Source organism: Acomys minous, assembly GCF_964271855.1.
Source record: "Acomys minous genome assembly, chromosome: 19".
In the NCBI taxonomy this organism is placed as follows: Eukaryota; Metazoa; Chordata; class Mammalia; order Rodentia; family Muridae; genus Acomys; species Acomys minous.
The window spans coordinates 657,672-672,972 of NC_140499.1; the positions used below are offsets into that span (position 1 = coordinate 657,672).

The window sequence follows — 15,301 nt, forward strand, 5'->3', positions numbered from 1 at the left end:
GTATAAATTAATAAAAATGTATTATAAAAAAAAAAAAAAAAGAAGTGATTCCTGCAGATGGGTATCCTGCGAAATAATAAAGTTTAAGTCTATTAAAAAAAAAAAAAAAAAAAAAAAAAGAACTTCAAATAGTTTTGGACTTTTAGTTTTGGATTATGGATTTATGCAAACATTCTAAAATCTGAAAAATTGAACTTTAAAGTACAGGTCTTAAATATTTCAGATAAGATTCTTAGCTAATGTTGGAATGGGCCATGCAATACATGAGGAAAAGGCTACCTGTCTTCATAGTGATTGGGAAATAGCTTTCTTCCAGGTAATTTGTAATATCAGTATTTGAATTCAATTAGAAAAGATGGCATACACACATACTGAGATGAGGCACTAGAGCAGAAGACTCACACAGCAGAGCAGTAGTAACACAGTTATGTTCTCCCTAGGCCTGGAATCCTGCTGCCGAAGATCAGTGCTTTGACAGATGCCATAGACTTGGCCAGAAGCAAGAAGTTATCATCACAAAAGTGAGTTTTAAATTACGTATTTTAAGAATATGTTTGTTTTTTAAAAGTAACTTTTTTGTTTTGTTTTGTTTTTTGTTTTTCGAGACAGAGTTTATGCAGCCTTGGCTGTCCATGTAGACCAGGCTGGCCTTGAATTAATAAAGATCCATCTGCCTCTGCCTCCCAAGTGGTGCGATTAAAGGTGTGTAACACCTTGCCGGGCTTGCTTTTTAAAAGTAACACAGGCATATATGAATACATTACTGTCATGATTGAAGTAGAATTGTGGAAAAAATGTAAAACACCCTTTTTCTTTCATAGTTTCAAACATGTTCAAAGGTGTTTTCATTTTCTCTGTAGTTACATATTCTTATTCATGTATATATCTCAACATTAAAAACTTTTGAAAAAATGGGGTAATACTTTATTATTTTATAACATTATTTTACCTTAAACATGTATTAAAGATTTATTTATAGCATTTAGATCAACACTTCCTTACTATGGTAAAATGTATACACATTTACCATTTCAACCATTATTTTAAACCCACAGTTCAGCTGCATTAGGAATATTCACACGGTATGCAGTCATCGTCACCATCCGTCTGCAGCACTCTGTTGTGCTTAGCAGAATCGTTCTGTACTCACTATATATACTCCTTTATACTCCCCATTGCTCTCCACTGAGCAGCCACTCATAACCACCATTCTGCTTTGTCTGAGAACCAGAATCCTCACTAGCACCTGCACACAGATGCATCGTGACTAAATAGTCTTAAGCTTTGTAATAAAAAGTGTTGTCATGAAAGCTGCTATACATATATCTTTGTGCACATATACCAGTATTTCTTCATGGCAGATTCACAAACTATACTTGGGGACATAGAATTGTTACTAAATAACTTCAAGTTGCATTCAGTTTAAGCCTTGTAGTGCTGCTGGGGCTGTAGCTCATGGACAGAAGGTTTAGTCTACAGAAGGCCTCGAGTTTGATCACTAGCATAATAAAACAAAAAGCAAACAATAATAGTCTTTATGACATATGGAGCTATATAAATTTTGTGGTCATAAGCAAATGAACATGTACTAATTTGCATTTATCTTAAACATAGGCCTTCAACTTAGTTCATATGTCTTCTGCTCATTCATAGTTGTTTGTTTGTTTTTTTTTCTTCTATGAACTACTTGTTCGTTTCTTCTTTGCTTTTTCTTGTAGTGCAAATACAGTTTTATAGAGTCAGGGACTTTTTGCATTTTGATTTTAGATTATTGTATATGTTGAAAATGGTTTTTCTCCAGCTCTTGTCTGTAAACTTCCTGAGCTTTTTGTTAAGAAAAAGTTTTAAAATTCTATGATTTCAAATCTTTTCTATTTTTATATAAACATGTTGTTCTATGGCCTTTTTTCTGTAGTTACAGAGCAGTGAGCATTATGGGAGCCCTTTACCTTATCAAATATCGAAATATTCTTTGTTTATATTAGGTTTTAATGTCTTACGACTTGTGGCTTTATTTGCACTTAAAAAATTATTCTGTATTAATGATTCTTGTAGGAAGATGCTGTATTTTGTGAAATGCTTCTGCTTATTCCTTTTCCAAATGAAGAAGCTGTTCTGTCACATTTTGTGGTTTGGGAGTTTGTTTTGCTTTGAAAAGCCCATAGTCTTTTCTTTAACTAGTAGGAAATGTGTGTAGTGGTCTATTTTCTTTCTAGTCTATTCTCTTTCCTGGATGTCTTCCTGTTCTCAGAATAATAATTTATAATTTTTTCATTCATTTATTTATTTGTAAAGAATGCTTTTGTTGGGAGCTAGAGAGATGGCTTTAAGAGTTAAGAGTACTTGCTGCTGTTTTAGAGGACACAGACTTGGCTCACATCACCCAGTTAGGCAGCTCACAACCACCTACAACTGCAGCTCCAGGGGATCATCTAACAGCCTCTTCTGGCCCTCACCCTACACACACTTTCTTGCATGTGTGTGCGCGCACATGAAGGGCAAAGGGCATCCTAGAGTATTGTATCTCAAGTACCATGTACCTCTTTAGAAATGGGGTTTCCCTGGCCTGGAACACTGTCCAAATAGGCTAGGCTGTCTGGCCAGTGAATCCTCCACCTTCCAGCACTGGTAGTATAAGCATATTGTACCATGCTTGGCTTTTCAAATATAGGTTCTGCAGCAGCTTGACTTAGGTCTACAGACTGAGTCTACAAAGTATGTTTTGATATCTGGTGGTGTTCTCATTAATGTTCATTTTGAAATTTTTATTTTATGTCTACTACTATGGAAATTTGAATCTATATCATTATATTCCACTTGTGGAATAGTCCTCAGAATTTACTAAATTTATAATTACTTTGAATAATCGTCATCTTCAGCAATAAAAAGTGGTTTTATACAGAAACATATTAAATAATATATCTCATTTTAAAAATGTATTTCAATAAATTTTTATAATCTTTTATTATTGCAGTAACTAGGATATTTTGTAGTGTCTGTTAGGAGTACTCTATTATATTACATTAAGTGATTTCCTAGGAAGATTTTGCTAGAGATCACGAATAACACGTAGGCATGCTTCCTTTTAATCCTAGGTGAGGTATTTATTACTTTTTAAAATTTCTTATCAGAAATGTTGAATGTTACCAAGAGTTTCTTAATTGTCTGTTGCCACATTGACATGTACTTCCTCATGTGCTCTCTCTAAACTCTTGATATAATGCTAAATACATGTTGCTAATATTCTAGCTACAGGTATACCTATATAATTTTGTGTATGTGATATTTTCGTGTGGTGATTGTAGGGGAGGTATGTAACTTCTGTGCTTCCAGCCATATTCTTTGTGTGAGAAAATGACACTGGGTGAGAAAGGGAAGCCATGCTCAACTCTTCCATCTGTTCTCAATATCCTCACGATATGTTGAGAAACTGAGAGGAAGTGTGTGTGTGTGTGTGTGTGTATACACATATATTAATTTGAAATAAAGTATTCCTAAAAATGCTATAAAATTTCCTAGTTACTGCAATAACAAAAGAAGCTGTGTTATAGCTGAGTCTTCTTTTAATGATACTTCAAATAGCAATAAGTTCCATTGTAAACTGGCCTGAAAAGATGATTTGAAATGTGGGTACTGTTCAAATACAGATTACTACTTCACATGTCTCAAGTTTATTCCTTATGATTTTAGTGGGCAATGTTATTAGCATGTTCATCTTTCATGTGACTCAGGAATAGTCTTATTTTCTTAGTAAAGTTTTTTTTTAAGAGCATTAAAAACTTCATTTGTTACCTGAAAAGTTAACCAACTTCACTTCTTTTCTTTTTTAAGTTCATTGTGAAAGAGTCTGTTGAAGAAAATATGTTGAAAATACAAAACACAAAAAGAGAACTTGCAGCTGGAGCCTTTGGAACTAAAAATGATGCTAATGAAATGAAACAAGCTAAAATCAATGAAATCAGAACTTTAATTGATTTATAATATGTGGAGTTTTTGTAACGTCAGTTTGAACAGATACTTAAGTTTTACAGAGAAAAACCCAGATTTAAGAATGAGATATAGAGAATATTCTTTTTATGAGGGTGTATTTTATATTAACAAAGTGGTATTACTGATACATCTCTTCCATATATGAATCTGTTTTTAATGATACTTCAAATAGCAGTAAGTTCCATTTTAAGGTGTCCTGAAAGAGGTGTTCATAGAAGTTCCTTTGCTCTCCAGCTTTTCATAATGCCTTTGCTGAGTATTTCTCTACATCTCCCATGTATTCCACATCTTCATGCTTAAGTGTGGTCAAAGCTTATACTTTTATCACTTGGTTAGTTTTCTTTGTTGGAAATATTTATTCACCAAAGGCATTGATTGGTGATGCAGTGGACCCACAGTCCTTGTAAATTATTAACAACTAATGTATACAGACTATAAGGAAGATATTACTGGATGTTTAAACACTGTAGTTGCATCCATAACCAAACCTTAAATGATAGACCAAAGTTCAGGATGCAAGTTAATTGAAATGTTCTGTAGCTTCATTAACATATACCTTATGTATGTGAGTTGCAGTATATGTTTAGAAAAAGTTAAGAGACTGTGTCAGTGCAGTGTGTGTCTTATTTTAGTGAAGTGGTATACTACATTCATTACTTAATGTAATGATAGAATCACAAGGTGTATGTAGTGATGAGTCATGAGTTCTACCTGGTGTGTTTTGAATGCCTAAGTTATGCAATTTAAACAGATATTTTTATAAATGCTTTTTATGTATGTAAGTTTTTTGGAAGTAACTTTATAAGTTCTTATAATACAGAAGACTAGTACTATATGTGAAAGGTGTGATAAGTGGGATAGAAGTTGGGCTGGATGACCCCAAAGTCGCTTCAACTCTTAAAAACATTTTGCCTTTGTGTGTTTAGAATCAGTACTTAATTTTGGAATTTTACTAATTGATACATTCATTTTTCTTACCCCGCCCTCCTTTTTTTTAGTTGCCACAGAGTTATAGAAGACTTTGAGTAATATTTCAAACAGTCAGTCAGGACAGGTAATCAGTAGCTTTATTTTCCTGTAATTTTTTTTTTTTAAATTCAGAGACAAGATGACTAAGAAAAACTTCATGGTTTATGGTACAGACTAAAGAACATTTGAGATTTTATTTATGCTACCAGAGACCTGGCTAAAAGAAATGCTATAATTTTTTAAAGTGTATCCCATATATCTTACCCACTGATTCCTCCCCAACCGGTTATTGCTTCAAGGGAACAAGGTTAGCTAGCCAGGGTTAGTCAGTTCCATTTCTCATAGTAGCAGGCAAGAGAGGTATAGTTTCCAGAAAGACTTTTCTGTAGGAGTGAAAGTGGAATAACTGAGATTGGCCTGCAAGGGTTAAGAGCCAATAGGAGATTTTTCATCCTTGTAGGACTAATATCATACACAAATGGAGTCTCATTATATATGGGATTAGAGTTCTTCAGTACCCATACACAGTGAGGTTAAGTCTAAACTTGTTTTTACACATACAACCAAGAAAGGACCCCAATTTACCCATTACAAGCAAACTTAGGCTCAAAAGTGAAGACAGTGTCTTCTTACCCAGAAAACTATAGAGCTGTACTTTAAAACATACTCAGAACAATCAAATTTGTCAAGCAATTTGTTTTTACTATATATTGAGTGGTGTTAATAAAAAAGTTAATTATAAGATGTATAAACCACCGGAATGAAAATTTTTATGCTGTACTGTTTTACTACTTAGAATGTACTGAAAATACTATATTTCAAATGTGTTTCCAAATAGATTTTTCTTTAAAGTTAAAAATCAATAAATATCTAAAAAAAAATTTACCTTCTTTGGTGTCATCAGTTAGTGGCCACTTTCTTTTTGAGTTAATGCTTGTTTTTTAAATACATCTTATTACAAGCTTTAAGAGTTTTGGGGGGATATTTTGATATATCAGGTGCCTGGAAACAATTTTGAAAGATTTTTCAGTAAGGAAATACCTCACTTTAAGGCATCTATGAAAGGTGAAGGTGATGAAAGCTAAAGCTTACCAAAGAAGTGGTAGGATGCTTGGTGACACTGCAGCCACATAGGTTGATACACCTTTATATTTATTGTTCTGTGTTTTGTGATAAATGTGTTCTGTTCCTAATTATAACTTCACTAAATGTACAACCTAAGCATTGTAAAAGCTTTTTCACTTTAAATCTTGCTTTCTTATGCTATATTAAAAATAGGGAACAAATGACAATTCAGTGCTTGATTTCACAGAATTTGATGCTTATAAATCTTTTCTAAATTAGAAAATATTTTTAGTCATACTGTTTCCCATATACTATATTTGGATTACATACTGCTTAGCCACAAAAATAAGATGGGATTATGTTTATTTCTACCAGAGACTCAGAAGCCAAAAGGAAGAAACATATGACTTAGCCACGTCAGCTAGAAGAGGTCTGTGATTCCATTACATGTTCTGAGCAGTGGCAGAGAGGCACTTCACTCGTTTTGGTGAATGTTTCTTGGACTAGGAAGATCATAGCAACTCATTGTCTACCAGTCCACGTGTCTCAGAGACATTTTATCACTAATATAATTTAAGTAAATAAGTTAAGGAGTTCTTATAACTAGCTTCCGAGTTGCTTCCTAGTCATTTCTGTCTTTAGGTATCCAAACTCTTTTGTATTAATTCAACCATACCAAACACGAATATCTATAGGATATTATAGAAATTAAAGTAGGGACCACATGAGATAGGTCATAAAAGTCCTTGCAGCTTTTGTCAGTTAAATCTTGTTTTCCTCATTCGTATTCTCTATTTTCTTCAGCATAATTATTTGTGATATCTTGTTTTGGTTATGAAATACTGGTTTAGGCCATACTCTTCACAGCTTGCCACCATTGCAGCCTACACTCTTGGTGCTAGAGGTCTTTGCTTTAGCATGACTGAAGGGATGCAGAGATTCAGGCACCTAGAAGTTTAACAAACTTTTATTTGTATTGTTTTGGCTAAACTACTAGAGATCATGGGTCCAGGATTGAATCTGATAATTCTGAAGAATTACTGAGTATATTAATTACTGATATGGCCTGGTAAGTTTAAGGTTTCATGAATCAAACTACCTGAATACTCACCGATGATGCAGTATATGATAGACTAAGTACCTTTCATCTCACTTTTGATCAGATCTGTCACAATCAATGAAGAATACATTTTAAAGTTTTAAGTAATTTTTAAAGCATATACCAGTGTGAAAGCTTATAGTTTTGAAATTAATTACACAATTTTTTTTAAACTACTAAATTTTCCCCCCAAGGGTAAGATAGTGAAGTACTTAAACAGCCAAGATAGGTCAATAAGTCTTTATTTGTTATACATGGTGCTACCACAGGTACCATCAAAGAGCACACTCAATTTTCAAGTAGATAGAACCAAAAAAGAATGCATGCTGCCTTCATGGTGCATATAACTTGGGGACCTAACACTAGCTGGTAGGCTTATGAATCACCCCACAGTGTTAATAAAGGCCATTTTAGCCTGAAATGAAATTATATCTCTTGACAGGTTTTGAGCAATTCTAAATTGCAGGTCTAGTGAAGGGTGCAATAAGCAAATACGGGGAGATGTCTTATCTTGTTTTGAAAGGAGATTGATGGAGAGTCAAGTTCTGTGCCACTTGAGCGAGCCATCTTAGTAGCTAAATGTTGGCTTTCTTTTATAACACACATAGTCAACTGAAGAATTAAGAGTTTCTGAAAATGTCTAGGGTTAAAGAGAATACTTGTTCATATAACAGAATTACTACTTCATAACATTTGCCCATTTCTCACCTGTTGTCCTGCTAAAACCCATCATCTGTTGAGGTTTAGTGAACGCCTCTAACAATTGTAACAGACTTTACATACTAAGTATTAGAATCGTGCCTAAGACATAGATGTGTCCACAGGAAAATGGCAGTGCTTTTATTGTAGGTAAGTGTCAAGTTTTCTCTTGATGTTATCAAAAGAATCTGCTCCCATGTAATCAGCCTGGCCCTGTTCCCACCGCTCCTTCCTTTCTTCTGAGGACATAGAAAGCTGTGGTGTAGCTGGGGCCTCCCCAAGGACCAGGTTTGACAAGGCTCCTGAAACATGTTCCTAGAAAAGAGAGTCATCAGAGGCACCTTAAGAGCTGAAGTTCTGATGAACTTAAAGAAAGCAACAAACAGAACATGAGAAAAGCCAAAATGAGTCATCATGCAAAAACTGAAAAGTATTACATGAAACAAACAAACAAAAGACAAGAATACAAGGGCCATATGATTTTTTTTTCCCTGAAAAAATGAAGACTTCTTGACTCAGTGAAAACATTGGGAGAACAAGGTAATTAGGGTTAATGTTTAAGTTCTGCATACCTTTCTACAGAAGCCACAAGAGAAAGCCAAGTCTGAAAGCTGCAAACAGTTCAGTAGAAAGTGTAAGATGGATGGACAAGGGAACACAAATCTCATGATAAATTCTTGATGCATGTGGGCTTGGAAAGGTTGAGAACTTAAACAAAATGATTCCTCATATACTGTGCTTCACAGAGAACTTACCCAGAGAGACAAAGTGCACACTCAAGTCATTGTTATATGAAGGAAAGCTAAGTGATTTGAGGCTGTACCAAATTTTTCTGTTCAAGCTTTCATTTGGTTTGCAAGTGGCATCTATTCTTGCAGCTTCTGATAATTTGCTTGGTTTTAGACAACTGTTTGTTTCCCATCTTCACGTTTTCTTGGTACATGCACCTAATCTATTCTACCTTAAGTTAGATTGTCACTGCAATTACCCACAGCTGGAGAATCAACTAAGTGTCATAAAAGACAATCTGTACTGTCATTCAAAAGTTCTAAGCTGAATCAGTACTGGAAATCTTATGAGACTAAGAATGGATAAAAATACATAATGCTTTTAACAGAAAAAAATGGTGGAACAATTTTTCTGTACTTGGTTTGTTGGCATAAATATAAATGTGTATACTGAAATTCCCAGATGAATATTTAAATGTACTGAAACTCCAGGAAGTTTAGGGACAGAGTTTTTACTGAAATGTGAACTACCGTTAATCCATGTACTGAAGCTCCAAGGAATTTAGGCACAGAATATCAGAGTGTAGGCAAAACAAGGAATTATGGACATCAAATCAGCCCTCACTTTGCAACACAGCTGTTAAAAGACATCACCATCTATTATTTACTCACAGTACAGTAACTAGAGTTTAGAGTGAATGTCCCTAAGAGACAGGCCCCTGAGGTCAAGCCTGATATGGAGCTAACAAAATAGATGAATACTTTAAAAAATTCTCCCTTCTTCTGCTATAATACAGTCTTTCAGAAATGGGTTTGAGTTTTAGTTGTTACTGGAACCTTTTACATGAGTAAAAATTTTGCAACTTTTCTAAGCCTTAGAATTTCTCTATAAAGGGGATATTAACAATAACTACAGAGGTGAATAGACTAGTACTAACCACTTAAAGACTTACTATGTTGCTAGATACTTGTGTGAATAGGTATTATGATACACACAGTACTGAATAAGAAGAATATGCTATTTATTTCTCCCTTTCTCATACCTGTATTGAGTATTACCTCGTCATTTACTCATTAATTGTGTGTGTGTTTATATTTTAATATGTACAATAACATTCTTCATCTTCTTCCAATTCAGCATGAAGAACAAACCTCAGAAAAGTACCTTTAAAATCAGAAAACATGCTAATGAAGGTTGTTATTATAAAACTTAACAGTGTCATCTCCCTCCCACAAAGGGATCATTTCAAGATTTTAGGAAAAAAAAACAAGAAATGAGAGTATTCCTACAGTATTTATTATGTATTCCTATTATTGTGATTGTCACACAAAGTTCATTTTTCTAAGCAAATAGCAAATACAAATATATTTAAAGGTCTGAGGTTTCTAAACCTTAAATGTGGCATTCTCTCCACCCTTCCCACTCAGTGCTGGAAATGGAAGGTAGGGCTTGCACATACTGTGTAAACATTTGCCTACTAAGCTACATGTGTAGCTTAGGCCCTCTTTATATAGATATAGAATATTAAGAATCATCTGACCATCATTTTTATTAACAATCAGCCAAGAATTCATAGTTACAATTTCTGAATTTATAGAATTCCAAAAGCATATATTCTTGGATTTAATGTAATTTGCCACACAATCTTCTTTTGCTGTTTCTCTGGTGTTATCACTTCCTGGCTCTAAGATGGTCACAGTTTTTCCCACACAGTACTACCTCTATCTAAAATACTACTAAGAATGGATGGGTACTATCAAGATACCAAGTTTTAAAGGTACAGAACTAAGTTTCCTGAAGTAAAAGTGAAAAACAGAACTTACCATCATTAGATAGGAGCAGGCATCTTTGACAAGGCCATACTGTTGAAGCAGGGGTAAAACACTGGTGGTGAAGATGTCCCACCACAGGTTCAGAAACTCAGGGTGACTCACACTTGGGTCCTGGGATTCACATTTGACACTTTTTGTTTGAGGATTGTAAGTGTAATTCCATGGCTTGATTCGTCCCAAAAAGTGCACAACTTTGGCATTTGTACCAAACCTGACAAGTGAACAGATAGTAAGGGTGAGTGGATTCTGAATCGTAACAGAGGTCATTAGTCCCTTTTCCTGTGTATAGCCTCAGTTGTGTACTTTTCATCCTGTGGTAGCAGTTAGGAAGAAAGCTACATGGTAAAAATAGGAGACTCTTTGAAAATGCTCATGTTCTACCTCCCAGGAGCTAAGCTCTTAGCCACACACTCTAAGGCGACATATTTGCACGGTGGCAAACATCACAATGTCAGCAACAAACTAGAAACAGTCCACATCCATGTTAGCTGAGGTGAATGAACAGTAAACAGGCATTCCTCCCTTTCTTCACAGAGGTAGCCCTTGCGATCTCATACTAAACATGCTCATATTACTTGATTTGGCCAATGAAAGATAGAAATGTGATTGCCTTGTGAACTTGCTTGTTTATGGTTACTCTTTCTGAGAAGTTAAAACACTTGACTGCAGAGCCATGCTGTCTATAGCCTATCAGATACAGAAGAACTGGAAACAGGATATTTGTGTCAAATCTGAGGCCTGGCTCCAATTCCAGCTAAGAATGGATCAAAGCTTCTGGCCTGAGAGGACCTTAAGTAATAAATTCTTGCTTATTGGGTAATGTAGTATTTTGATATGTGTACACATTGCATAATTAGAACAATGTACTCATACATTTACTGAAGAATTTATCATTTCCTTTTGGTGAAAACTTTGGAAATCCTAGCATTTTTTAAATATATAGTACATTATTATCTACATCACTATGTTGTGATGTTTCTTGAGTGGTATTTTAAAACTCTGCAGTTTGGGTCTGGAGAGGTGGTTTAGGGTTAAAAGCATATATTACTCTTGTAGAGGACCTAAGTTCAGCTCCCAGCACCCATCCTAGTCACTGCACAATACACACAGTTCAATGGGGTCTAATAACCTCTCCTGGCTTCCAAGGTACACACACACACACACACACACACACACACACACACACACACACACACACACACACGAAAGAGAAGGAAAGAAAGAAAAAGATTAAAACATACTACAGCTTGTATATAAGAAACAGCACAGGGAAATGGGAACACTTGAGTGCTGGGAATTCCCAGGTAAAGGAGGCACTACATGTCAGTATTGGAGGACAGAGGTTTGAGGCAATAGGTTATGACTTTAAGCTTCTACAGATGTGGTTGGAAATAATAATTCTATTGGGTAGGCTTCAGTTAACATACTAGGTGACAGTAAAAGGAACTGACTTGTTGGGCTGGAGAGATGGCTCACTGGTTAAGAGCACTGACTGCTCTTCCAGAGGTCCTGAGTTCAATTCCCAGCTCCACATACATGATGGCTCACAACCATCTACAATGTAATCTGATGCCCTCTTCTGACCTGCAGGCAGAGCACTGTATACATAATAATAAATAACTTTTCTGAAAAATCAGAAAAAAGAAACTGACTTGTTGAAGATCATATAGTGGTTAAGTGGCAAAGATGTATAGTTTTGTTTATGGCCAGAGATTATCTATCCTGTGATCATGGGAAAAAAATAAAGCTGACAAAGCTCCTCTTCAAGGTTTGTGTAGTCTACCGCATGTTTCTTTTTAAAATGGATGCATGATGTCCCAAGCTCTGTATTGTGTATACACAGGATCTCTCTTTTCCTTGCCCTCTATCTGCATCCCTCCTCCCCACTCTCTATACCTTTTTTTTTACATTTTTTATTAATTTTTAAAATTTTTACATATACATTTATATTATTACATATATATAATAAGCTACCTACAGCAAGAAGAACCATAAAACAATCAAGTATTATATAAATGTTACATTCTTACTGTTTTGACTGTTTGTATGTGGCAGCCTTGAAGAAAACTCTCCTATCTTGCTGCATCTAAAATTCTGAATGTAAATCAATATCTATCATATTTCTTCATTATCAACCTAAAACTTATATTTACATTTTTATTAGCTTATACCTCATATAAATGCCATGTTGTCATGGGGTGGTAGCAAGGATAGTTAATATATGCTGAAACAATAGGGAGTAAGTATCCTTTCTAACCTACTTGTCTGGACAGTTCACAGATGCCAACTATCAGGAGTCACCTGACACATTTTGAAGTACATAACTAGGCTCTATTTAGTATTTGTATTACGTACATCATTTAATCTCAAACAATTATGTAGGAAAACCTACATAAAGATTTAAAGATTTGTCAAGGATTAATCACATGGCTGGTGAATGAACAGGGCATGATTAACCCAGGCCATCTGGCCTCAGAGCCAAACGTTTTTACCAGGATGAGCTATTATGTAAAGTCACATTCAGGATTATAGGGCATTGTCTGACAGTGGCATTTGTTAATCCCCACCTATGGACAGCCTGTCTAATTAGAAAAGGGTATATACATCAAGTGTCATCAAGGATTCTACAGTAGAAGTAACTAATAGGAAAATCACATGGTACAAATAGTCTGCAGACTGTTAAGGAGAAAAGGGGAAAATAAGAACAAGAAGTGGATAGTGTATCTTAGGACCATAGTGACTCATACAAAGACTGTTCTGGGCATCAGTCATCTCATGCCTCTCCACATGTTCTCCTGTACTTCAGCCTGCAAACGGGGACTTCAATGTGCCTGTGGGAAAAGGACATAATGATCCAACCCATCTACACAGACTGTCAGTCCTCTGCTATGGGCAGGAACGTGTATGTCATCTACAGGTCCACCCCACAACCTCCCTGGATTCATGCTGAGACCCATGGTCTTTTAAATGTCAACAGCACTGGCACTGGAGATAGCCACAGCCCTGCATTTCACTGTGGCCCAGGCCTTGGCATCTACATTTATCAGTCTGTGTTTCCAATACTCATGAGCTAAATCACAACCTCCTTTTTTAAAACTCAAAACATCCTCTTCCTTTGAAATATGTTTACTTATTTGACCATCTAGTAGATAGTTGTTTTATAGGCAAAGCAGCCTTAAATTCCTTAATAAGCATGTTTGCGGTAGATATTAAGATTCTAAGGCAGTGGTTTTCAACTTTCCTAATGGTGAAACTCAAAAATAGTTCCTCATGTTGTGACCCCCAACAATAAAATTATTTTTTTGTTGCTGATATGAGTCATAATGTAAACATTTGATATTTGACCCCTGTGAAAAGGTGGTTTGATTCCCCACAGGGGTCTTGACCCACAGGTTGAGAGTCACTGCTTTAAGGAGCAGTGTGGGTGGAACTGCTCTTTCTGGCTTAATGTAAAAAAAAATTCTTGCATACAAGAAGATGAACAGGATAAAGGAAAGTAGCATGGCACAGTGACCAGATTCTGCAACAAAACAAAATGCAGGGTTTGAGGAGCTTTCTTACAATGCTAATTGGGCCAGACTAGTTAAGGGAAGACAAGAAATATCTCCTGAAGACTGAGGAATGTAGATGTGGAGAAAAGCATGGAGAAGGGAGAATAATGCAAGGCCATTCAGGCAGTGACTTCTGCTGCTGGTTCCAGCTGAGGCTCATGGCCAGCTTTATTTCTATGCAGTAAGGGGACGTTTACATTCTTTAATAGTCAGATAAACTACCACATACATAACAGTTATAGAAATTGATAGTAGTGGAGAGCAAGAAAAAGAAACCATGTTAGAGCTGGCACCTCCCCTGGTCACTAAACAGCTGGTCTGGTCTAGCCCAAGGGCTGTTCAAGAGTGACAGAGCAGAGGGAGTGAGAAGGCAGTTTTATGTAAGGTAACCACGGCAGAGAACTTTCTTGGAAATCATGCAGGGCTATCTTGGTGTGAAGAGTACTATCAGGATCCCACAATGGCCACAAAAGTTAAAGTGTTCCTTCACCTATATTACAGTCTGCCAGCTACATAGCAGAATAGCCAAGGAGGCTAAAATATTTATCCAATCTTTATTTATCTAATACAAAAATGATAAGCAAAAGTCCTAAAACACTAGTTTGGTTTTGTATCCAAGGTTTCAATTCATCTGGATATAAGTTTTAGTTAATTTTTCACATCTACATTCTGGTCATAAGGGAATGACTTAAATTTCTGGCCATGTCATGTGGTGCTGGTGGGGAAAGATGCTCAAAGAGACCTGCCCTCCACAGTACAGAACAGGTGGGCCATAGACACACAAAGGCCTGTTTGCCACCATGCAACACAGCACAGGAGGAGGAGACCCACAGACCAGTGGGCTTTAGATACCTAGAGTCCAGCTTGCTGCCATGCAACTCAGTAGCAAGATCACGCAGAGGCCCACCAGCCACATGTCCCACCTGCATTGGGAGTCGCTACAATATGCAAGTATGTGGTTGGCAATGGAAGAGAAAGAGAAGGAGAAAAGTCTGAGCATTATGAAGAGAGATTGAAATGGAAACCCTAGGGTGGAGAGGAATAGCTTTTTGTGAATATCCCCTACCACCTGTGGCCATGGTGAAGTTGCAGCTTGTGCAGCTGCTGTGGCATGCCGGGTTCAGAGTTGATATCTGTGCCTCATATTACCACTAGAGACCATGGGGATGTACCTGGTTTGGGCAGCCACCTGGGACCACATACATATCCAAGGGCTATGCAGAACTAGCCCTTCCTCTCACTGGCTGTAGAACTTTAGAGAGCTGGCCCCAGATCTTACCAGTGTCAGTACTTTAGGGAAGCAGGCCCTACACCTCACAGCACAGTGGAGCCAGCCCTCATTGGCAGTGGGGGGGGGGGGCAGGCAC

General features: G+C 36.4%; 2 protein-coding genes across 6 annotated transcripts in view; one reads left to right on the top strand and one right to left on the bottom strand.

Annotated features, from left to right (window-relative positions):
- The window catches only part of HLTF (helicase like transcription factor), a 71,876-nt gene extending 66,027 nt beyond the window's left edge, over positions 1–5,849 (top strand). For all 3 annotated transcript variants that reach the window (XM_084768476.1, XM_084768475.1, XM_084768477.1), the window contains 2 exons: positions 441–521; positions 3,832–5,849. In XM_084768476.1, coding sequence (XP_084624602.1) covers positions 441–521; positions 3,832–3,981 — 231 coding nt within the window. In that variant the 3' untranslated portion in view covers positions 3,982–5,849. The remainder of the gene's footprint in view (positions 1–440; positions 522–3,831) is intronic.
- Positions 5,850–7,349: 1,500 nt separating this feature from the next.
- The window catches only part of GYG1 (glycogenin 1), a 34,302-nt gene continuing 26,350 nt past the window's right edge, over positions 7,350–15,301 (bottom strand). For 2 of the 3 annotated variants that reach the window (XM_084768478.1, XM_084768480.1), the window contains exons 6-8: positions 10,375–10,594; positions 8,395–8,433; positions 7,350–8,137 (exon numbers count right to left, since the gene is read on the bottom strand). In XM_084768478.1, coding sequence (XP_084624604.1) covers positions 7,964–8,137; positions 8,395–8,433; positions 10,375–10,594 — 433 coding nt within the window. In that variant the 3' untranslated portion in view covers positions 7,350–7,963. The remainder of the gene's footprint in view (positions 8,138–8,394; positions 8,434–10,374; positions 10,595–15,301) is intronic. The other variant, XM_084768479.1, reaches the window with a different exon arrangement.